This window comes from Furipterus horrens, unplaced genomic scaffold, assembly GCF_987537825.1.
Source record: "Furipterus horrens unplaced genomic scaffold, mFurHor1.1.pri manual_scaffold_6, whole genome shotgun sequence".
Taxonomy (NCBI): Eukaryota; Metazoa; Chordata; class Mammalia; order Chiroptera; family Furipteridae; genus Furipterus; species Furipterus horrens.
Window position 1 is genome coordinate 50,244,031 of NW_028327176.1, and position 25,558 is coordinate 50,269,588.

The 25,558-nt window shown below is 40.6% G+C and overlaps 1 protein-coding gene across 1 annotated transcript in view; it reads left to right on the forward strand.

Annotated features, from left to right (window-relative positions):
- ANTXR1 (ANTXR cell adhesion molecule 1) overlaps positions 1–25,558 on the forward strand; it is a 255,517-nt gene that overhangs the window by 134,298 nt on the left and 95,661 nt on the right. The window contains exon 13 of the mRNA XM_090281456.1: positions 22,417–22,512. Within this exon, the coding sequence (XP_090137582.1) occupies positions 22,417–22,512 (96 nt within the window). The remainder of the gene's footprint in view (positions 1–22,416; positions 22,513–25,558) is intronic.

Here is a 25,558-nt window from a genome sequence, read left to right on the forward strand (position 1 = left end):
AAAAAGATTTTTCCATCCAAGAGCTAAAAGATTCCTATACAAATGGTAAACTTTGTTGATCTCCATGACTATAGAAAATGGTCAGACAGCTCAAGTCCTCTCTTACCAGCGTATTTAACTGTATCCCATCTCTGTAGTTTTCACTGGCTTCCCTGTTATTTATTCCCCAGCCTCTAGCAATAGGTGAGAAAAATCACTAATACGATGTTGTTTTAAGGGAAATATTGAAAAGAAGTTTGTCCTTTTGAGAACAAAGCAAGAAAATTTAGTGTTTTAAGAAATTTTTATGAAAGGTCATCTTTTAACTATTTATTTATTTATTTGTTTGTTTATTTATTTATTTATTTATTTTAGAGAGCGTGGAAGGGGGAAAGAGAGAGAGAGAGATCAATTTGTTGTTTCATTCATTGGTTGCTTCTTGTATGTGCCCTGACGGGAGATTGAACTGCAACCTTGGCATATCAGGATGATGCTCTAACCAACTGCGCTACCTGACCAGGACCAACGTTTGTCTTCTTTGAGATAAATACCTTAAAATTCTATGATTTCCCACACAAAGTATACAAAAACCAGAGTCATTCAACAAGGATTTCTCAAACTCCTAATGCATCTCCAGTGCTCTACTTACATTTTATAAGTCATACCCATAAGGAGCTTAAAATGCAGTTGGAAAAGAGAGTCAAACAATCATATAAAAGAGCATAAAATAAAGAACAAGGTTCTGTAAGCCAGGTATAGATGCTATAGGATTTCAGAGAGGGGAAGGAGAAGCGAATCCAAGAAGAGTCACAAGATAAAACCCAAGTGGTGATATGAAAAAATAGTAATTACAGGTGAAGAAGTGGGAAGAGACCCTCCCTGAAGAGAAACAAACCTGAGCAAGGACTGGATGTGTTCATGAGCAGAGTTTGTTCATGGTTCTTCGCCTTTTTTCTCTTTTTTTCTTTTCCTCTCATTTGGTATCAATTTCTGGTATCTTCTAATTTAAGGCCATTTTTAAGGTTGACAACCACTCTCCAACCACATCACACCAATGATCGCCCCCCTCCCCTTTGTGTGTAACATTGAGGCCCAGCTGATGCTCCTCCCTATTAAACGTGATCAGGATTTGATTTGTATTGGTTTCCAGGTTGGAGAATCACCATCTTTGAAGAAAGGAAGGAGGTCTAAAGTTAGACATAAGGGCCTGAAATCAACAGTGAATTAATAGAGAACCTTCTCCCCCCGCCCCCTAATTTATATGAAAAACAGCCTGGCTACAAACAGTAACAAGGTCCAGTAAATTTGAGTGGACCCATGTCAAGTCACTATTCAGAGAAATTATTATTTTTTAATCCTCACCCAAGGGCATGGTTTTATTGATTTCAGAGAGAGAGGAAGGGAGAGAGACAGACAGACAGACATCAGTGTGAGAGAATAACAACAATCATTTGCTTCCTGTACACACCCAAACTGGGAATCAAACCTGCACCTTTGGGTGTATGGGATGACACTCCAACCAATTGAGCCACCTGGCCAGAGCTCAGAGAAAATTTTTTTGAATTAAAAAAGAAATGCAGAAAACTCATCCCTGAGCACCAAAAGAAGAACTGCCCTATAATTATAGCATAATGGCAGAATTAAGAAAATAGGATATTGAATCAAAAATCCTAATTTCAAATCATAGCCTCCCCACTATTCAGGGTGATCTTGGGCAAGTTAATTTGAACCTGACTCAGAGCCTGGCTTGCATGTCATTGTAAAAATTAAAGGTAAAGTACATAAGGGGTTTGAGGTACACAGTAGTCTGTCAAAGAAAAGAATGACATGACAGCTCTTCACTAGTCTGTTGACATTCTCTTTTCTTGCCATGTAAAAATCTAATGGCCTGTCTCATTAAAAGATTTGTTGTTTATGTTCTATAGATTATAAACAGATACTGCTCCCCTAATTAAGAGGTATGCTTCCTTTTGAGTCCATGACAAGCTTAGGAATAGACTGGGGAAAACTTTGAAGATGTTGCAATGGGATTAGCTGGTAGTTTCTTCACTATTTTTTTCAATTACAGTTGAAGTTCAGTATTATATTAGTTTCAAGTGTATAGCATAGTGGTTAGACATTTATATAACTTACCAAGTGATTCCCCTGGTAAGTCTAGTACCTATTTTGCACCATACATTGTTATTCCAATTTTATTGACTATATTCCCTCTGCTTAACTTCATATCCCCATGACTGCTTTGTAACTACCAATTTGTACTTGGCTTAATCCCCTCACCTTTTTTGAAACTTCAACCGAGGATATTTTTTTATTGATTTGAGAGAGAGAGAGAGACATTGAACCCAAAACTTAGGTATGTGCCCTGACCGGGGATTGAACCCACAACCTTTTGGTGCACAGGATGATGCTCCAACCAACTGAGCTACCCAACCAGGGCAATCCCTTCATCTTTTTCACCAAGCCCTCCAACCCACCTCCCTCTTTATTATTTTGAAGAAAGGTTTTCTCAGTAAACGAATCAAGTAAAGAGTAACATAAGGAGGATATTTAGACTAGGGACCTAAGAATGAATTAAAACAAGTATGTATTAAAGTTGATGCATTATTACCTCATAGAAAATTCCTATTATTTAAAATAGTCTATCATGCTGAGCATGTTTGTGGGTATTTTATCAGAGGTACCGTTTCAGGCAGATGAGAGCTCAGCCTCTGAGAGAATTTCACCACAGACAGGATCCTTCAGTGTCCCCTGAAGGAGCCATGACTCACTGTGGTTTCGGAGTATGATTTAATTGCTGTGAGGATGCACATGGTGCCAACTTGTTTCCCAAGGATTTTCAAATCATTTTACCCTTCAGATTTTTATGAGTTTAGACTGTTCTTTTCCTGAACTAGTCATATTTTTCAAGAGAGAGGAAGAGAGAGAGAATGACAATGCATAGGAAAGAACCCCTCACGCACACACCAAAATGTCCAGTCCAAAATGTCAATAGTACCAAGGTTGAGAAATGCAAAAATACCAGAATTTTTTGGATAGGGAGCCCAGGATCTGCATTTTAGTAAGTTTGCCAAGTAAATCTTAAACATCTGGGTCTCTTGTAATTCTGCTTGCCTGACACTAATTGTCCTCCAATTTTTTTTTAATTATTAAAATCTACTTAAGAAAAGTGACTTGCTCTCTTGAGTCACTCCCAATTCTCTTCATTTAAGAATCCCAAGATTTTAAAATCAGAAACTTCTCTTTTATGTTCCTTCTTTGGACCATATTTTCTGCTATAAGAATTTGCCTAAAAGAGTAATTTTGGCCCATACGACCAGTCCCTTTTCGTGTTGCCAGACAACGACTGCAAAACTCTCTCCAAATGCTTCATTTCCACAGTCTAAGTTGTTCTTTCTTTCCCTCCTCTTACACTAAGGCCTGCTGAACTACAGACTTGTTGCTCATTGTTTCAGGAAGAGAGACCCCAATTGTCATCTATATTACTCTTAACACTTCATGGCTCCTGAGATCTCACAAAAAAGTGGGCCTCCAGCTGCCATACAGAGGTATAGAAACAACTGGAGACTTGAAGTAAAGAAAGCACAGACACAGGAAAGATCAGTTGCCTCTCGTGTACAGTGTAGCCCATATGCTTCTTAAGGAGAAACAAAGGTTGTGTCATGTTCACCACTACAACCAACACCTGGCACAATGCCTATGCATAGTAGTTAATAGATAGCTGGTGACTGATGGAATGAATAAGTAGACTTAATCAAGGGTCATACCGAAACCATGATGGCACCTGCTGGTAGGAAAAGAAGGAAGCCAGAATGAGGTATGAGAACACATCGAGCTGCTTATAGGATAGGTTTCCAGAGAAGATGGCCAATAATCCAATATCTGATTCCAAGAGGCATGGGAGTTTGAGCATGATTTAAAAGGAAAAAATCTGCCACCTGAAAAATTGCAGCCAGTGATCCCAGGCAGGGCAGTAGTCAAAGACCTCTTCAGAACAACACCAGCTCCACTCTGAGCAGACCCTCATCAGGGATGCAGACCTGAAAAAGGCAGTCTAGAACTAGCCCACTCAACTGGATCAAGATTCAGAACAGGTCCCTCTTTTATGAGGGTCTACAGCACAAGGCTGAATACCAGGGAGAACCATAAAAACTGGTATAGCATCTGAGTCACCCATTTTGCTAAGTCCAAGGAACACAAAGATGTAATACATGGGAAACAAGAATTTGTAATTTAATGTGATAAGTGCTTTAGCAGAGAAATGAACAATGCCCAGCCCAGTGATACCATGACATGGGGTATCTGAGCACTCAAAGAAGGATTCATAGAAGAAATGATAAGTGACCTGGGTCATGAAGAAAGAGTCAGGATTAGCTAAGGGTGTGGCATGGGTAAAGACATGTTTTGGGCCAGTTTGACTGTAACTGGTTGGGCTGGGCAATAGTAGAGAAGGTCAGAGACAAAACAATTGGGACCAGTTGGAAAAACCTTCTTTATCTTCCATGTTTTGGAGTTTCTTTAATATTTCGTTTAAGCATTATACATGATGCAGCATTGATGTTAATTTCCAATCTTTCCTCATCCAGAAAATAAACATCTTTTGTCTTAAAAGAAAAAGGGGGGGGGATCTAGTTGACTACAGAAAAGCTGTGACCCTGGCTAGGTAGCTCAGTTGGTTAGAGCACCGTTCTGACATGCCAAGGTTGCAGGTTCAATCCCCCATTGAGGTACATACAGGAATCAACCAATGAATGCATGAATGAGTAGAACAGCAAATTGATGTCCCGTCACAACCATCCCCCCTTCAGTCTCTCTCTCAAAAAAAAAAAAACAATTTTAAAAAAAAAAATAAAAGCTGCGACTTGGGGAACATTAGCATGGCCTGAGCTCACCCTGGTATACCAGAAATTTAGGGAAGGTCTACTAATATGGCCAGCCAAGGTTATAGGTGCATGAACTACCTTGGTCAAGGCTGGCTCAGAAGGGGGTGTCCTGGAGCCCAGAGACTGTAACTATGAGAGGCTGCAAAGGAGGGCAGGGACCACATCGCAGAAATGTCTGCAGACTTCTAGGCAACTTCCTGGGTCTGTTTCATAAGTCAGTTTAATTCTATTACTAATTGTTTTGAAATAACTTAGGAAAATACAAATCCAACCCAGGTTTGTAGTTGTAAGACTATCTAGGTAAACAGAGAGTTGGCATGACTGCCCTTGCCAAAATTTCTTGAATTTCACCAGCCCAGTAGGGAATGAATCCAGTAGCCCGTGCTGAGTGGCAATCTTGCCTTCCAACATAATAAAAAATTATTGCATGCTCTTCAGAAAAAGTAGAAATCAAAGATGTTTTTCTTCTATTTCTTTTCCAAGGTCAGCAAAACAGTCCATCAATCACAATAGGTAGCTATCTTTGGGATGGATTCATACCAGCAACTGTAAGCATGTGAGCCTCTTCATTAAGGAAGTAAGTACAGGGAGGAGGTTGCTGGTAGAGAATGGGGCCAAAGAGCAGGACATGTATTAAAATAGTACTGCGGGCAAAATGTTAGGACCTCAAAGAAGAATAGCCAGTCCTTGACCTCCAAAATTGTACAGCATAGCTTCCAAGGCAAGATACGTGCTCCAAAAGGTAAGTATCAGTATACACTTTGGGCTATAAAAGGCAAATATTACAGAGGCACCAAGAAATTTCCCATCTGTCCCAAAGATTCCTGAGTGTCCACACAGGCCTTTGGATAAATAAATTGACACAAACAGTGCATACTAGGGACTGTCTCCTTAATGGACCCAGTGGATTATTTCCCAGTTATCTGAGAAGGTGTTCACCTTCCTGCAAAGGGGAGCTGTACTAATCATTTTAGACATTTAGGAATAACATGTAGGCAGCTCATGATTTGCTCAGCCCGAAAGTTTTCCTCAACAAGACTCTCTCTAAACTGTTTCGCAATCCTAAGAAAAGACCTCTGGAGAAGACAAGTGATTTCCCAACAACCACCCTAGGAGAGCAAGACCAGGGCCCACACTCTAACTTTCCCCTATAGATTCATCCACCCTAACATGACCCCACTTCCTGTCCAACATGCTCCCACACCCACCTGTCCCCCTCTTCACACAGCCTGGTAGAGAAGGGGAGACTGGATTGGAGGGGAAATTGGAGGCTGACTTTGCAGAGGATTTGAATGACAAAAGATGGAGTTTGGGTGATGGGAAACCATTCAAAGGAAGCATAAAGCAAAATTTTAGAAAGATGAATCCAATGCTTGTATGTTCCAAGTATATTAACAAATAGCATTAATTTGGATACCACTAATTTCTAAACTCGGTTATTGGAAAGGGGAATAGGCTCCAGTGTACTTTTACATCATTTGGGTTGAAGGGAATTTTGTACCAAAAGTGACCAATCCACAGCCTTGGGGCTACAAGTGACTCGCTAATGTTTCATACTCATCCCTTGAAAAAGGGCGGCCTTTATTGTTGCTATAATTATAGGTAATAGCTCCTTTGAAAGTTGTAGCTTAGTGAAACACAGGGGAAAGACAAATGGAGAAAAAAAGTGGAAAAAAACATGAGCTTTGGGATCAGATCAATGAAGCTAAAATCCTGGTGTTTAAATGGCTGGCACAAGGACTGGTATATAGTAGCTACTCAAAGTGAGTCTGCACTGATAGTGTGGGCTCTCTAAGAATCAGGACAGTGATATGCTTTCCAAAGAGACTCTGACTGACTTCTGGTTGAATTAACAGAAGTATGGTGTCTAAGACTAAATGGAAACTCTCACCTTGGTGAAGGTAAAATATCCACTCAAGCATTGTATTAAATACAAAGAACACATCAGGAAGAGCCTAGAGAAACTGAATATATGAAAATCAATACCAAGTGTGGTAGATTATATAGAATAACCTATAGAATTGGGGCTCTACCCTGGAGACATGAAGAAGGACTTGATGGCCATTTAAAATATTTGAAAAATTGTCCTGAAACAGGTAGATCTGCTTTAAATGTACAGGTCCAATGAGTAGAATAAGCTGATAGACACAGTTTGGGCTCAGTTTTTAAGAAGTCTTTTAAGTGGCTGCTTCAGGAGGGAAAGCGTTCTCTGGTATGGTTGTATCAAGCACAGGCAACTTGACAACTTGGCAGAATTATTTAAATGGCATTCATGCATCAGAAAGGCAATTGGACTAGAAAAGCTTTCAGATTCCTTCCAATGCAGAAAGTCTGTAATTCTAGAACTAAAAGTATGCTAGTGAAGGAGTAAGGTAAACACGATCAGGCCCATAAAGTACAACAAATGAGTTTAGCTTTGAATTTTGAAAATAAATATGAGAGTCTTTTGTTGGTGACACTGGAGACGATTTCTCTTAGTGAGATTCATATTGGCCAACCTCCACCTAATACAACAAACGCGATGTTATTTCAGACCAGAGGGTGCTTAAAACTCCTCCTGAGAACAATTTGTTGTCAAGTGATCTCAAAACACACCCTTCCATTTACAAACAATGGTTATACTAGTCACAGATCATTCTCACCTATTTATTAGCTAGTCTCAGAGCCATACAAATTCAAGGTCTTTTTACAATATCCTAGTATTTTTATTATTATTATTATTATTATTATTATTATTATTATTATTATTTTAACAAGATGACCTGTGGTTTCTTGTACTATCATTAGAAAGAGCAGGAGACCACAGGAATACCAAAATGCAAAACTCAGCTCTCAAATGTTGTTTATGAACTGAAATATAAATAGTTTGCCAACATCTCTATTTTGATAACCCTTGTATGCATAAAAATATCATTTCAAATATGTTTGGAAGGATTCGTGTTAATTTGTTTTTCTTGGATGTTTAAGCAATTGACTTTCAATATTTTTATCTCTAAGTATTTTAAAGAATGTTTGCCCTAAGTTTGAAATTTCCTTGTTTTGAGAGTAAATGAAGAAAAAAATTATTTTTCTGAATCTATGCCTTAGAAAACTCTGTGATAAGCATATAGGGAGATGGTAATATTTATTTTTTGAAATAAAAATTAAATCCAAATAATCCATAACCAATATAAATGTACTAGACCAAATGTAATAGTTAAAAAACACAGATTAACAGATCATGTTTTTTAAAAATAAAAACACTATATGCTATTTAGAATAAAACATACATTCAAAAATATAAGGGCATAGAAAGATTGAATATAAAAATATGAGAAAAGTTATATCAGGTAAATACCAAAACAAAACTATTTAGCTATATTAATATCAGATAAAATATACTTTATGGCAAAACAAAACCATTATTGGTATAAAGAGGTTTATTACATAATGTTAAAAGGAACAGTTAACCTAGAAGGTATAATTCTAGTCTGCACTTGATCACATATTCTGAGCATATATGAGGCAAAATTGACAAAACCGTAGAGGAATTGATGACTCTACAATCACAGGTGGAGATTTAAGTACAGTTTTCTCAGTAATTAACAGGTCAAGCAGCCAAAGGAATTAATGAAATGATTTAATTAATGTAATTACATATGACCTAGTGGCCACATAATAAGTCTACAGCAAAATGTTCTAGGTAGGGTCCAAAAATTTTTGGTTGAATGAAATGGAGGTTATGTGGTTATAAGGTTAATGAAAAAAAAAACATTATTTCATAAATTCTAAGGCACACTTTTTTCACATTTTAACATCTCTGAAATTGGGATGTTTCAGATAATCAATAATGTATCATAATTTAATTGGCAGTCTTTTTTCCTAACAGCTTATAAAATAATCAGGCATCCTACAACGAATGCATGTTAAATTCAGTGAAATCTTTCCCATCACTCTGTACTGTACCAAAATAAATATAACAAAATGTATGCTGAACATCACTTATCAGTCACTTCTTCTCTACCTTCCACACCTATCCACTGTAGAAGATAAGAACTCTGGCCTTTTTTCTTTGGAGAGTTGGGGATAGGGAGAGGGCAGGAGCTGATCACCAATCACATTACAGCCAGTCTTACTGTCTATAGGAAACCTACATCTTAGAGATGCAAAGTGTCATGTACTAGATCATAAGTGAAGTCCCAACAGGTTTCTAAAAATTGATAGCAAATCAATTTTATAAATCTCATGTGTTTTGAAATTTCAAACACACATCTAAATCTTTTTCTAAGTCAAAGTAACATTATAACGGAAATTAGGGAAATACTAAAAACTAGCTAATTCAGAAGATGCCACATAAAACTTGTGGAATGCAGCTAAAATGGTTCTGAGAGGGAAATTTGTAGTCTTAAATGTCTATATTAGAAAAGAAGAAAAGTTTTAAGTCAATTAGCCAAGAATAAAACTCAAGATGATAGAGAAGAACAGCAGAATAAACTCCTCAAAAAATAAGACAAAAATAATAAAGAAAGACCAGAATAAAAAAAAAAAAGATAAATACAGAAAACTACTAGTTGGGGGGAGGGTTTCTGAAAAAGAGAAATAGACATGTATCTAAAGGACTGTGTTATCACTGGTCAGTTCTGGATGGGAAGAGGGACCAACTCATTGTTATCACAGGTTGAGGCAGGCTGGAGTGAGATCATTAACCCAGGGAACCAAGAAAACATGTACAAATTGAGCTCATTCCTCACCTCCTCCTAGGTCTTTCTTCTGGGAAACCTTTTCACACAAAATGAATATTATGAAATATTGTACAATGCTTACATTTTACTCTCTGCCATTATCATGAACTAAAATTTTCCAAATTTTTGTGAAACCCTTGATTTCTGAGACTGTTTCTAGATTGGTATTCTGATATGATCATTGTTCTTTAAGTTTATGGTTCCACTTTTCCTAGTCTGTCACTTCTTGGTCTTATACATTTCTTCTATTCCAGAGTGCCACCCCCCCCCCAAACACACACACACACACTTTCTAATTTGATAGTTTAAGCTTATGGATGCTCAGATTTTAGACAACCTGGCTTTTATAATGTGTATATAGAATAAGAATTCTTGTCTCTGAATAAGAACTTGAGAGAGTGTATATTCCTTGAGTACACAAGCTTTGGTGAATGACCAGTGTGTCTGCTCCTGGGTTGTTGGGGCTGTTTGAAAAGCTTATAATCTTTTGGGTTGAACATCCTGGATTAGCAAATGCAGCTGACAGAGGAACAATTATAGGAGGAAAAGTGTACAATATACACAATTTAAAGAGGATCCAAAAAGTGTGTGTGTAGGGAGATACAGAGAGAGAGAGAGAAGAAAGAAAGATGAACAGTTTGGGAAATAGGATCATAAAGCAGAGAGCCTGAGAAGATCTCCTTTCTCCCAACACTAAAATAATTGCCAACTCTTTAAATGGTCAAAAATTGGCAAAATCAGTGGGGCAGGCTATCACAGAATTGGAGGTAACAACAGCCTGCCCCAGACCGTATTGTCCTGGTTGGTACTTTATAGTCACATGGCACCAAATCACAATTTGCCCCAGAGTCCTTACATGTATCTTGTAATCAGGATGTTATTTTGGGACTGACATAATTTGTATTGTTTGCACTCCTGAAAAGAAGGCAAACTCTTCCCTCTGCTCCCAGGAGAATGACAAAGTCGCACAAAGGTATATGAACATTTTTCTTTTTGCAAAGCAACCAGCTTCTCACCTTTTCATTAGGGCACCAAGGAAATTCAAAGGTTGGTAATTTAATTTATATCTTCTCAAAAGAAGATTCAGTGCCACATGCAATGCATCACTAGAATTCTTTCTCTGTTGCTGTGATTGCTGAAACAGATGTTAATTTAGTCAGTGCCTAAAACAGTGGACTTCATGTTTTGTTCATTTAAAAAAAATTAAAAAGCACTTGCATAAGGGACAACTAAAATATTTCTGGGCTTCTTTTACATACAGCCCAACATCAGGAAAACTGCTTCCTTTGTAGGCCAAGGAAGTATGAAATGTGCAGCTAAGACAATTTTATTTTCCCTGCATGGCTGAAATTCATGGTCTTAGCAAAGGTATCTGTAAAGCTTGAGACTGTACATAAAAGATGCAAATTCAGCCAAAATAAATATCTAAAAATGTTACATGATAGAGTTCAACCTGGTAAACTCAGTTCACCCTGACCTGCTGGCCTTAAAAATTGTGAATGTACTGAGCCCAAATAGATTAAAATGTTTGCTGATGATCAGACATTTTTATTTCATATTTTCTCACTCTAAATAAAATTGTGTTCATTCCTGCCTCTGTGCCTTTGATCATATTTCACTTTCCGTCTGGAATGCCCTCTCATCTTCTCTCCACCTACCCAGATTTCACTGTGACTGAAAGGCCTGCCAAGCGCTGCCTGGATCTGTCCCAGGATGCCTCACTGACCTTGGCAAGCCTCCTGAACTCCCTGTGCTCTGAGCTCAAGCACTGTGGCTTGTAGCATCATTTGGAGTTTAACTACACAGAACCTGTGCTGCTCCTAAGCGAGCCCTGTGAGTCAGCCCTGACTTGCTCCCTGGACTGCGATACCATCTTCCAGGACTGGAGAATGACCTTTTCATCTTTCTGTTTCTCCTACTGCTAAGCATGTGTTAGAAACACAATAGAAAATGACTGGTTGGTTTCCTGATACCCCATTATGCAGTTTAGAGACATAGTTTTAAGGAATCCGTTATCTTGGTAATTTCTGGTAGTATCTATCTCAAGGAGGCACCACCCAACCCATAGGCATGGCTTCCATCTTCCTGAGTTCATGATCTAAAGCAACAGCCAATGGTGTGCAGTAGGTATGCTTACTTACTGGTAATAGGTACTAATGATGCTGACTAATAGTGAAGGATGACCAATAAAACTAATTGAGCATATACATTAAGTAAATAGCTACATGAAAGGCAAGTAAACAACTCCCTGTATCTAATGAAATAAAAAATAAAAATGAGAAATTAGCCCTCTCTTCTAGTATTGTGGTATTTGAAATTACTAAGTAACTTTAAAAAAATCTTATTTCAACAGCCCACTCACAGGAACTAAGGCATTCTAATGAGCTACATCTTGTCTGCATTATTCTCTGAAAACTGGTTTTGATTAACAAGCTATATGCATTTTATGGCAAAAAAGGCAAGTACTGAATGAATCCAAGACTTACGTATTACCACTCTCCCCATTGGAAATGCCATGAAATGTCTCTATTGGTCAGGGCAACAACAGGACCAAGACGATGCTGGAGCCCTGACTGGTATGGCTCAGCTGGTTGGGCATTGGCTCAAAAAAGCTAAAGGTCACCAATTTGATTCCCGGTCAGGGCACATGCCTGGGTCGCAGGTTCGGTCCCTGGTTGGGGTGCCTACGAAAAGCAACCAATTGATATTTCTCTCTCACATTGATGTTTCTCCTTCCCTTACCCTCTCTCTAAAATTAAATAAATAAAATCTTTTTTTTTTTTAAAGATGATCTGGGAAAACCTTGATATAAGGGACCTCAAAGCTTGCATTTGCAGGAATGTGGCATCAATCTTCCCCTTAATCACATACTAATGATGGCTTATCTAAGTCCTGGTATTATTCATATAAAGCATAAGGTAATAAGATTTATAGTAAACTAGGATTTATATCCAAATGATTGCTTCTCCTTCAAAATATTTATCTTGGAATGGTCATATCCTTTCTCTAGCAACACTGTCACTATTCCAACTGTCTTCTAAATTCCTGCTCTGAATTGCCATAACTTTTGAAGGCACAGTATTTGAATATCCTCCTTAGGGCAATAGGAGAACATCCTCAATATCTGATTTCAAAACAATCCCAAAAGTTGTAGATATGATGAATGGTGGGTTATCAATCTGGGAAGCTCCTTGGTGAAAAACAAAGCATAACTAAGAATGTGCAAGATTTTCTCTTTGTGGCTTGTGAAATGATTTCAAAATGCTTCCAAGGGAGGTGTTTCAGAATGCTTTGAGCAATGGCTACCTCATTGTAGAGTCTCCAACAGCCAAAGCTGGTAGTTCAGAATTAGATTCATTGGATGTGGGACTTCTGCCATGTGCACTACATGGATAGCCTCATTACTTTAGCCATGCTTTTCAAAAAGAGTTCCACAAGGGCATAGTAACTCTCAACTAATACTTTTTCTATACAGCCTACTTTATGGGTTAAGAAATCCAATTTTATTCCTATTTCTCACCCAGACTACCTCTCAGATAGTATGAATAAACCATAATATTTTATTATGTTTTACTCTCATTAATGTTTAATGAGAGTAAACTTTAATAAGAGATATTAAGTTTACCATTGGAAAACCCATTTAGTTATCCCTTCCCTTGAGACTGGGGTGGCAATCTGAGGGTCTGTGATTTCCCAAATATGTAACCTGGGACCACCCATCAACACTATAGCTCCAGTCAGAGTTAGCATGATGTTCACCAGAATCAAATTCATTTGTGCAAGCCAAGCCTTGTCACATCACCAGGAACATGGCCTGGGCAGGGGAAGCAAGGGGAGAATGGAAAGGGAAGTCACACTTATTGAAGGAGGGCCATGTGTTGGGATTTCTACACATACTTTATCTCATACAAGTATCAAATCAATCCTGGAAGTAGAAATATCTCAATTTCATGTATGTAGAGAAAAGGAAAGTTAAGAAAGGTTGGGTACTCTATCCAAAGTCCACATATTAGCAAGTGGAGTGGAAAAATTAAGATGTAGATCTTTTCCTGATTCCAAAGTCCAAGCTCTTTGTAGTGAGGGTGGTGGGCTGTTTCTAGTGATGGAGCCATGGAGGGGGCAGTGAGCAGCCTTGGGCAACATTGGCTCCAGTGCCATTTCTGCTTCTCACTGGCTACAGAGGGTGTTAGCCTGCTAAATGCTCATTTTCCTCACTTTAATAAATAAGCTGAGTGACTCTTAAGTCCTTCTACATAGGGAACACTTTACTACATCTCAGAGTTATAGAAATTAGTAGTCTAAGGGCTTATAGTTCAGTGAGATAATAATAATATAATTTCTATAATATACAGTCAAGGCTAAGATAGAGACATAATATAAATGGGAGTGCAAGCTCAGAGTTCAGTGGTAGTATTCACCTGTCTGTGTTCTGCACTCAACAAGGTTTATGACTGCGAGACCATGTCCATCTCTAATGCCAGTGCTTATAGAGGACCTAGCCCACAATAGGTTTTCAAAAAATGTGTAAGGTATGAATGAATCAGGTGGTACTTGATCTAAGACTTGAAAGATGAGAAACAGTTAACCAAACAATGAAAGGAAGAAAGGGTGTTTCAGGGAGAAGAACATGAGAACAGCAAGGTGTGTACTGGAAACTATACGCACTTTAGTTTTATCAAAGCACAGAGTGTAAGGAGGGAGGTGGTGGAAAGATGGTTGGAGTAAAATGAGAGGCTGGTTGTGAAGGACTTGACGTGGCCTAAGGACTCTTGTACCTAGGGTTCCATAGGTGCATTCTGGGGATTTGATGGGCCACCCAACCCCCCCCCCCAAATTGTTATCGAAGTTTGTGTGCTTGTGTGTAAATGTGAATGTGTATTCTCTGAGGAAGGGGTGTATCACTTTAATTAAATTCTCACATGTACAGAACTCCTACAGACAAGAGCTATTAAAGAGTTCATGGGTAGACAGAGCCATCAGACGAATATTTTAGATAGATAACTCTAGATTCACAGAGGATGGAAGTCAAGGTAGCAAGAACAGAGGTGGAGAGACCAGTGAAGAGATAACTGCAACTATTCAGGAAAGAAATAGGATTCTAAACCTAATCAATGATGTTGGAGATGGAGTAGACAGGGGCAGATTTCATGATGTACTTAGGAATTTGAAGAGATGTACTGATGGGGGGTATGACATCAAGGAGGAGAGAGGGAGTGAAAGAAAACTGAGATTGGCTCCCAGGTTTCCAATTGGGTTACTAAGTAGAACCACTGAATGAAGGAAGGAGAACCAGCAGGTTTGAAGGGGAAAACAGTGAGCTCAGTTTGAACTCTTGAGTTTGAGGTATCAGTAGGAATTACCAGACAGTTGAATGACCCTGACTCTGCCCCTGAAGCATGAGGAGAGATCTAGACTAGAGATAAAGATTTAAGTCATCAATTTCTAGATGAGAGTTTAAACTGTGAAAGGAAATGAAAGCCCATAGAAAGTTTTAGAAAGAAAAGACAAGATGGACCAAGAGTACATTCATGACTTCTACAACACTGTAAATTACTAAATGCCACTTAATTGCACACTTAAAAATGGTTAAAATGGCAAATTTTATGTGTATATATGTATATACATACATATATATATATATATATATATATATATATATATATATATATGCCATAATTTTTGAAAGTGGGGGAAAAACAGATAAACACTTCAGGCAAAATAAGAAGTATATACTTTCCAAAACAAAAACAAAAACAGGACCTGTGAGGCATGCTGACATTTTAAGGACTGTATGCAAGGAGAAGCCCACAAGGAAGGTGGACAGGAATAATCCGAGATAGGAGGAAGAAGGCTCAGTAGATTACTATCACAGATGCCGGGGGGAATAGAATTCCAATAAAATACAGAGAAGTTAGAATCACCAAGGTTACCTCCAGAAATAACAATCAGAATATATGAGCTCTGGGAGAGAGAGAGAGAATTTTGGCCTCTGGACTTGCCCATCCAGAACTTCTCAGCAGCAATAAAATGACTTAAATTTCATCTTTCAAAATAAAACTTGCCCATGCTCTGCCAGTTTTGTCTGGGCAGGAAACAGAGCTCAGACCAGCTGCTAAGGATGGTGCTAAATTCCACTTCAGAGCACTGGAATGTGACACCTCCCAAGTGCCAGCCTCTGCCCTGGGAGGGAGGGAGGCAGCCTGGAGCAGAGGGAGGCATAGCAGAGCCCTCCAGCCTCCCTCTGCCCGGAGCTGACACTCCTCCCACTGCCCACAGGGTCTCCCATCAGAGCAGGACAAGTCCCTTTATCTCTGCATAGTTCCCTCCCACCCGGATGGCTTCCTTGGTATTTAGACCAAGCAGGTTGCTATGACATCACAAGGTCATAGGCAGGAGCTACCTCTGGCTGAATGGCGTCTTTCCCTCAAGGACTTTCGAACAGTGCTTCAAAGACAACCTCAATCAATACCAGAGAGAGAGGGGGACAGGAGGGAGGAAGAGGGGCCCCTGGGGAAGCTTGCGCAATGGCAAACCCGCCTTGTGTCGGCCTGAGTGCCCTGAACCACCACCATTTACTGAGTCGGGACAACAGCATTGCCTGTGTCAGGACTCTAATGGATCATCAGCTAATTTCCTGTCATAATTTTGGTAGTTTGGCTAATATTCCTTCAATGTGGCAGAATAAACCTGCTAATTCATTCTTTCATGTTAAATGTTTAAAAGATAGGTTAATCACATGAAAGAATCAATCTTCAGGAATTTAGTGTTAATACTCTCAGAATCTGCCAGGCCAAGCATAGAACTATAGCACACTCACCACCCATCACTCATAACACCTTTGTTAATAATTTGTGCTTACTCTTATTGTCAGAAGGTAATTGTTACAATTACCAGGACCCATCCTGGGTTAAGTTCAAATAAGAGATATTGGGGGTCGGTGTAGTAGGCGGCAATAAAGCATGTGACAAATAGAAATGAGATACCAAAAACGGTAGATGAAAGCCTCAATATTGACTTTATTACTGTGGGCTGGGGACTGTGGCTGAGTGTGGCAGCTAGTGGGCTGGAAACTGAAGTCCTGAATTAAATAGGTTCACCAACCTCATCACAGGCATGGGGCCTATCTGGGGAAAACTTACAATCAGGGACAGAGTTGCCAGGAAGCTGATGGAGCTTAAGCTTCACAGATCCCCATGTCTTTTAAGGCCCTGGGAGGAGCCCTTATTATTTTGCATTTGTATTTTTATGTCCCTTTTCTTAAAGAGGCCCCCCAAATTGTATGAGCATCAGCCCTCCCCCCAAACAGTCTGCCTACATGAAACAGAAGAGGACAGCCCTGCTCCCTGTAGGCAGCCTGCTACTGGTGAGAAAGGGGAAAGCAGATCCCAGCGTGCTTGGTTCACTCCAGCCTTATTTACTGAATGAGTAAAGGGGAAGAGAAAGTCAAGGGTTGTACACATGGGGTGCCCTCAATATGGAACGACACGCAGGAGTGGGGAAGGACATTCCCTTCTTTGCTGAGGCAGTCATGCAGGTGGAACTGCAGACACTTCACTGGCTCCATAATGGCCCCATGCCCGGGAATCAGATAGACCCTCACTCCAGACTTGAGATGGAGCATTTCACAGAGTGTCTTTAAGTTGAGCTCCCGCCCACCCCGCCCCCCACCCCATCGTCTCCCACTAATTCCTCTCCATTCTATACAGTATTCCTTCACTTATCGCAGGTATTACACTCTAGACCCTTCTGCAATAGGTGAAAATCCATGGAGTAGGATTTTTTTTAGTATTTATTTTACATCTATTTTAGTATTTATATTTTAAGGCTTTATAAACCCTTCCCACAACTTATAAATCATTCCCAGTCCCTTATTAACCTTTCCCACTCCCTTATTAACCTTTTCCACGCTTTTATAAACACTACTTATGTTCTTAAACATATTCTACACTCTTAAACCTACGTAATTTTAACAACATACGTATATAGTACCACAAAATCCCGCGATATAGCGAAAAATCCGCAATAAATAATTATAACATTTTTAAAAATCCCGCGATACAGTGAGGCCACGATAAGTGAACCACAATATAGAGAGGGACTGCTGGACTCCTCTCTTGACCATGGCAACCCACACACCAAACCAAAAGCAGTAGCCATGCTTGATGCTCTATTGTCCAGAGGCTTGTCCCTCTCCTATCCCACCACAGGCCCAGACAAGACCCACCACCCCACCCCTCCGCCACCTCCACAAGCTATGTGTCAGATATCCAAAATTACCTAGACATCTACCAAGTTAAACATGCTTTTCATTATTCAAGTTTCCAAATTCATATCCTTGGACACAGTGCCTCCTTGTATTAAAAGACATGCTGTCATTTGGTGAGCTGGGAACCGAGGCATTAAAGAAAGCCATAATGCAGAGATGTGGCCTTTTAAGCCAGACAGCCTTGGTGGAAGTTCATCCTAATAGCAAATGCCTTTGGAAGGAGCAGAACTGGGGAAGTCCTGCCCTCGTATTGAATGTTCCATATCTGCTCCATGAGAGCATATTATACTGCAGCACTTGACAGGGGGGAAAAGGCATAAAACTCTTCATTAAAGAAAACAGGTGATCCCCAACCCTAACAGGAGGAGGTTTCCTTTCAGCTCCAGTCACATACCCCAGAGCCGGCCTCCCCCCAACCCCATCTCTTGCCAAAAAAATTGTTTTTATTAAAAGGCATGTTAATTTTCTTAAACTTTGTTTTTACTTTTTTAAATAAAATAAGAATCTAACTTGTGGTGATATTTAGGCTGCTGGGAAAACAGCAGTGGTAGGAATCAACTTTGGCTATTCATGTGCAGCTTCTTTTTCCCTCAGAACTCTTTTCCGAATGTTTCTGGTGAATTGCATGCGGGGACTGGCAGCCCCGCTGTGTCAGACTGAAAATATGCTTGGCAAGTCAGGTGTTCTTGCTTTGTGTCCTGAAATCAAGTCCCTGCAGGCCCCCACTTCAAGCTTCTGCAAAAAGGGGACAACAGTCTCTACAACAAGGCTGCTTTAACAAGGCTCATTTAATTAAATGAGATAACGCATAGTCTCAGGAATGCAGATCATGCACAGTAACAGTCAGCTAGTGTTAGTAAAATCAGTACTGAACACATCCACAAAAATGGAAGAGTTTTGAAAGGAGTGACTCTGGAAGATGTCATCCTGAAGAACTGGGCAGAACTACAGCAGCCCTTCACCTGGGCCTTTGACCCCCCAATCTTTCCCTCCTCTGGTCTGTATTCGACAACTGCATCCCAAGAAACAAATCCCTTCACAGTGTCCTGAGCTAAATCTCTCAAGGATCCCCTTGGGCTCAGGATGGAGGACACGCCGCCCAGCTTGGTTTGCATGGCCTCTCACAGTGGGGACCCCACCTCCCTCTGACCCCCGTGCCATGCACTTTGTGTTTGCCTTTCTGTGCAGAAATGCCAACCGCTCCTTGGCCCTGCAGGAAGAGCTCCAGTGTATCACCTCCTCTATGAAGCACTAGTCCCACACTTGGTTCTTAGCACTTGATAAGAGCAATAAACAGTCTGCTGGTTAAACTGTGAGCCGTGTAACCAAACTGCCCCTCTTTCAATTCTGGTTTCTCCCTGTGACCTTGGGCAAGTGCTTCACCTGTCCTTGTCTTGCTTTTTTTTATCTGTACAATTGAAAAATAATATCATTGAATTCATAAGGTTGTTAAAGAAATTAAATGAGCTAATATATAGGAAGCATGTTAGTACATAGAAAGAACAATCCCTGACACACAGTAAGTGTTCAATAAGTATTAACTGTGCTAATAACAGTAATTATTATCATCATTATCATTATTACTATTCCACTAGAACAGAAGCTCTTTAAGTATAGAGACCATCTATTTTTTTCACTTGTCTGATGCATAGGAGGTGCTGGGTATACAGCTGTTGAGTAACACACAGCCCCATGCTTGTGGTTGTTTATACATCTCCATAGAGCACCTTGGTTCTGTCTAATCAATCCTGTACCTCAGAGATCCACTCAGTGGGCACAGAACAGATTCTCAGTAAACGCTTGCTGAATGAATACATGAACAACCCTCTGAGGCTGTGTGTACATGTTATCTCCTAGTGAAACCTTAGGTTCAGGTCTAAGTTTATCAAAAGTTTGTGCCCATTTTTGATGGTGCTCTTTTGCACTGAGTGTATAATGGTGGCTGGAGGTCTTCAATACCAGGCAGTGCATTTGGGGGCTTTATTGGGGGATTGGGAGCTATCTCTAGAGCAGGAGAAGGTTCTTCCAGGAGCTCCTGCCCCCAGGCACTTCCACACCCCAGGGCCCCTTGCTGCATCTGCCCCTTCTGGAGTCCCACATATCCTCCTCTGATATAGACAAAGAGAACCGTGGCTCCTAAGGGGTAGACCAAGCCTGGCTGGAGAAAGGCCAAAAGTATCTTTCTTCCAATCTAGGATGTCTTCTCCTAGCACAGAAGCCTCCTGTCTTCCCTTGTGGGCCAGGTCCCTCACCCTTCGCACTTCACAGGAAACCTTCTTCTTCCAGAAGGAGATTTAAATATTTCCCCACAATACATCAGCCTTTCTGCTTCTCTATCTGTAAAATCAGGAGTGGGGAGATGGTATATAATGTGAATAAATGTAGTCTGTGCTCTTCACTTAGTTATAACTTAGTACTAAAAGATCACTGCTTTATAAGCCTCTCAGTAACCATTTATTCCAAGTGCAAACAGATTTATGATCTGAAATACCCACCATTTTTCCTGTCGTGGGGAAATGGAGGGTGAGCTCAATGTTTAGACACGAGAGCTTTCATAATCGCCCGGCCATGTCTGCTTCCATCTTATGGCTCATTTTATCCTCATGTCGGTGCAGTGAGGCAGCTGAGGTTTAGGTCTCCCTTGTATGGGTGTGGAATGTAGAGACCAAGAGATCAAGAGGATATTCCTTAACTAACAGTTTGGAAACCACGCATGATTTCTTTGTGTCGTCACTGAGAACATCACTCTCTGCTGTAGCTCATGCATAGATGTTTGGGGTCCAGAAGCCTCCTATCTACAATGGCCATGTCCATTCGCTGGCGCCTGTGCTCTCTCCCCACCCACTTCCCAGCCCTGCACTTGTAAGACTGCAGCTCCCTCGGGGACATTCTGGCATTCTCAAGCCTTGGCTTGGTGGGGTCCGGGATGTTTAGTTCCCTGGCTTTTTGGACAAAGAAAGACATTCCAGGGAGTAAGAGCTGCCTTGAAACAACTTTCAGTTGCCCCCACTGAGCACTCAGAGGGAGTGAGTAATGCCCCGGCTCTGCTGTTAACCTGCTGTGTTGCCCCCCACCTCCCTCCTCTGTGAATGGGGACAGAAGGGCAGCTTTGGGAATATGATCATGCTATGAATGGTCTCTCCTGAAGACATGTGCACCAAAAATCATGGGTGTCGTTTCAGGAGGGTCACAACCTCTGTCCCTTTGAGCCCACTTGGGTGCCCTGTTGGGTAAGAACTCATCGGCCAGGTGAGCTCTGACACCAAAGGGAGGAGTCCTAGCTGCAGACTGATAGTGCAGCTTCAGTAGTTTATTTCATTATGACACGTTTTTTAAAAAAAGAAAATATTTTTAAAAAGAAGAAAAATGTCATAAACACACTACCAGCAAAACCATTATTAGTATTTTAGTAAATATCCCTCAGTCTTTCTTTCTCTCTCATTCTCAACATACATGTACATAAACCCACTAATTGTATCAGGAATGTTATGTCATTTAGATATTATTTGAAAGCACAATGTCTACATGGTAATTGATTGCATGGTAGTTTTATCGTGTATTATTCAGCCATTCCCTAATCGTGAAACATTTGGGTTTTCTCTTTATTATCATCTGTGCAAACATACCTAATTATTTTCTTGGGCTAAAAGTGGAATCGCCAGCCATAATACCTATGGCAAGCCCCTTGCCACCTCCTCTCCTGAAAGTTGTACCCATCTCCACTCCCAGACGCCAGGAGAGGGCAAGGGATAGAGGAGACAGATCTGCTTCTTGACCAGCAACCCCAGAATACCAACACCGAGTAAGATCTCTGCTTGCTAAAAGTTAACAACCATCTCAGGACACAGCAATCATGTCTATTTTCTGGGCTGGCCTAGGCACATTTTGAAGGGGATGTAATTCGCCTTAGGTGCCTGCCTCACCCCCTGGGCGTCACATAACCATGCGATCTGACTGCAGCATTGACTCAGCCACCACGCCCTGCCCTCTCAGGTTCCGCAGCCCCTGCCCCACCCTCTACACCCTGCAATCCATCTGCCCTTACTTGCTTCCTATCAGCAGCTCTAGACTTCCCATTTATAGCATCACAAGTACCTATGTGAATGGGTTCTGGGGAGCAGGCTGAATCCTGAGTAGAGTTGTCCTGAGGCCAGCCCAGGTGGTGGCAGATCCAGGATGTGGGAGGCTGTCACTGGGCAGAGGATGATGGCCCAGAGGCAGATGGTTGGTGCCGGGCCACCTCCGTGCCCAGGTATGTGGTCAGCCACAGGCTCTGTCTCTTGCAGGGTTGGTCCTTCAGAATGTTGCTCCAAGAGATGAGCGGGGCCTCACTGAAAAAAACAAATCTACTTCTCATGAGAATTGGCTTTATAGAGTGAGTTGCTCAGAATGATGGGCAGAATTTAAACAATTTGCTAGACTAATTGTGCTCTTCTCTGGGCCTTAAATCTGCATATTGGTGATGGGAGGGGGAGACCACAGGTGTTGCCTTGCCCCCCACTTCGAACTCACATGCTCGTTGCACACATTCCTACCCCATGACTGACCACTCTTTCCTTTGGCTTCACAGTCCGATGGCTCCATCCTGGCAATCGCCCTGCTGATCCTGTTCCTGCTCCTCGCCCTGGCTCTCCTCTGGTGGTTCTGGCCCCTCTGCTGTACCGTGGTAAGTGCCTGCAGCTCCTCCTCATTAGTCAGGCCTCAGGCCACTCAAAGCAAAGGATGACACAGTCAACAGGACCATGAGTAGGATGGGGCAACAAAAAACTGTGTAAAGCTTGAGGACAAATCTTGCATTGTTTATACAATTTACACAAAACTGGCATAAACTAGCATTGCTCGGTGAAACTAGGAGTCATGAGGGGTCAATATGGGTTAGGGAAGTGGGATCACCAATGGACACATCCTTTGGGTAGGGTAGCTGAGGTGGCTGCTCTGGTTCCGGTGCTTAGGAAGGATGCAAAGAAGACTGTAAATGATGATTTTTATTTGACATGTGATAAATATATACGCGTGTGTATGTGTGGTGCACGCATGTCCACGCATGTGCACACACCACACACACACTTGCTGAGTTGCCCTAGCTGATGCTCTCCCAAGGCCACCTGGTCTTAGCAACTAGTCAGCTCATCTGAAATAACACCTCAGGGTCCTTTATTTTTAACAATAAAGAGTGGCACCTACTTTTATTTTATTACCTTTAGCTAACTAACATTTATAGAATGTACCTGCTGTATGCCAGCACTGGTCTAAGCACTTCAGCTACAAGGTCCATAAGAACCTGCATCATCCTCCTCCTCCTCATCTGGAGCCACCTCCTAGCTTTGAACAGTGTCTCCATAAATAGCTTAGGGCCTGGAATAAGCCACCGTCACCCACTGTGCCCAAGTGACATTTGCCTGTTTACCAATTTCCATTCCCTAAACTAAAAAAACAGCCCAAAGTAAGTAAGAGCCAAATGAAGAAGAAAACATTAGCTCTCTCACATCTAATTCTAGCAAGTGACCGGCCTTCATGCAATGTCTGAGCATGTGCAGTTAAGCCCAGGTGAGCCTGAAGTGAGCACTGCCCTGTTGCCATGGCATCTTCCATTCCTTGTAACTTAGTTCTTCTGGGGGACGGTCCTGCAGTGAGGTGGGGAGGGATTGACAATGAGCCTCTCCAGCCAAGAGCTTGTCACATGTTATCTCTGAAACTCCAGCCCTCAGCACACAGTGCAAGGGGACTCACATCTATATGTAAAACTGATCTGAATGAAGACCATAAACTCAGAGTGCTAGACATGAAAAGAAGGGGGAAAGGGGCTTTGAGTGACATTTTAAAGGGGTGGTAAATGAAGAAAATGAGAAGCTCAGCTAGAAGGTGCATCCATGTAGCAGGAACTTCTGGAAAGAAAGAGGGTCTTGAATCAGTAGAAGCCTCTGGGCATTGAGGGGAAGAGTTGACTTATAGCAGACAAGAACATACATGTGCAGAGAGGGATCCAGGACAGGTGCAAGTCTCAGGTCAGTTAGTTGCAAACCAAAGTGGATTGATTTCACCAAGATTTTAAACTAATTCTCACCATAGCAGCCCTAAGAGTTAAATGTTGTTTTAAATGCTTGAAGCTGCACAGCCATTTTAGTTTGAGGGAGGAAAAGGGGCACATTTTCAAGTCTGGAATTTTGGGGAGAAAAAAACCCTGCAGTGGGCTCTCAAAGAAGCAAGGTAGCCAGGGCTAGTGAGGCTGGCAGCAGGCTTCTACTGTAGTGGGCATCACCTTGGTTCACCAAGTCCCTTTGATTATTAAAAACAGTTACCTCTGGGTAAGGATAACTAGAAACAATAAAACAGCCAAGCAGGGTTTCACTACTTAACTAGTTGTATGATCTTGGGCAAGTTGCTTAATCTCTCTGTACCCCAGTTTCCTTATTTAGTAAGGACAATAAGAGCACCAACCTAATAGGTAGATGGTGAAGAGTTTATGTATATAAACTTATAAACAGCACCTTACACATAGTAAGTGCTGTGTATTATTAATATTTAAAAGTATTTACTATGATAGTAATACATTGCTGTACTATGTGGCATTTAATTTATATTGGTGGGAAATCTCCTTTTTTCCAGTTTTATTGAGATATCATTGATATATAACACTGTGTAAGTTAAGATGTACAATATATATTGCAAAATGAGGCCCACAATAAATTTAATTAACACCTCACAGTTACAATTTTTTTCCTTCTGATGAAAACTTTTAAGATCTACTCTCAGCAAATGTCAAATAAACAATACAGTATTATTAACTAAAGTCATCATGTTGTACATTGCATCCTCAGAACTTATTTATAACTGGAAGCTTGTATCTTTTGATCATTACCCAATTTCCCCACCTTCCCTCCCCCTTCCTCTGGCAACCACAAATCTGATCTGTTTCTATGACTATTTTTTTTTATTAGATTCCACATATTAGTTAGATCATACAGTATTTGTATTTGTCTTTCTCTGACTTGTTTCACTTGATATAATGCCCTCAGGCTCTATCCATATTGTCACAAATGGCAAGATTTCTTTCCTTTTTATGGCTAAGTAGTATCACATTGTTTATATATATTATATGTGTAATATATAATAAAATTATATTGTCTGTATATAATATTATATGTAAATCACACTTTATGTATCCATTCATCTGTCCAACATGTAGGTTGTTTTCATGTCTTGGCTAATGCTGCAGTGAACATGTAGGTGTGGGTATCTCTTTAGGATAGTGATTTTATTTCCTTTGGATAAATACCCAGAAGAGGAATTGCTGGATCATGTGGTAGTTCTATTTTTAATTTTATGAAGAGCCTGTATACTGTTTTCCACAGTGGCTGCACTGGTCTGCATTCCCATCCACAGTTCACTAGGGTTCCCTTTTCCACATCCTCGCCAATATATGCTATCTTATGTCTTTGCAAGGAGGTGATAGCTCATTGTAGATTTTATTTGCAGGGAAATGTCTCTTAATTAATGTCATCTAAGGCCAGACTATTTTGCAATATTCAAAATATTTTTCAATGAATGTATCTTGTTATGTCCATGTTGCTTTGGAAGGCAGCCAGAATGTCTTAATGTGGTCTGATTTTATAAGTCCTGAAGCATTTCTTTACAAGAAAAGACCCTAGAGATTAATTTCCCTTTTATGATGTCTATAAAAACTGTCCTCACCCTTATTTCTGAAAGCTGGC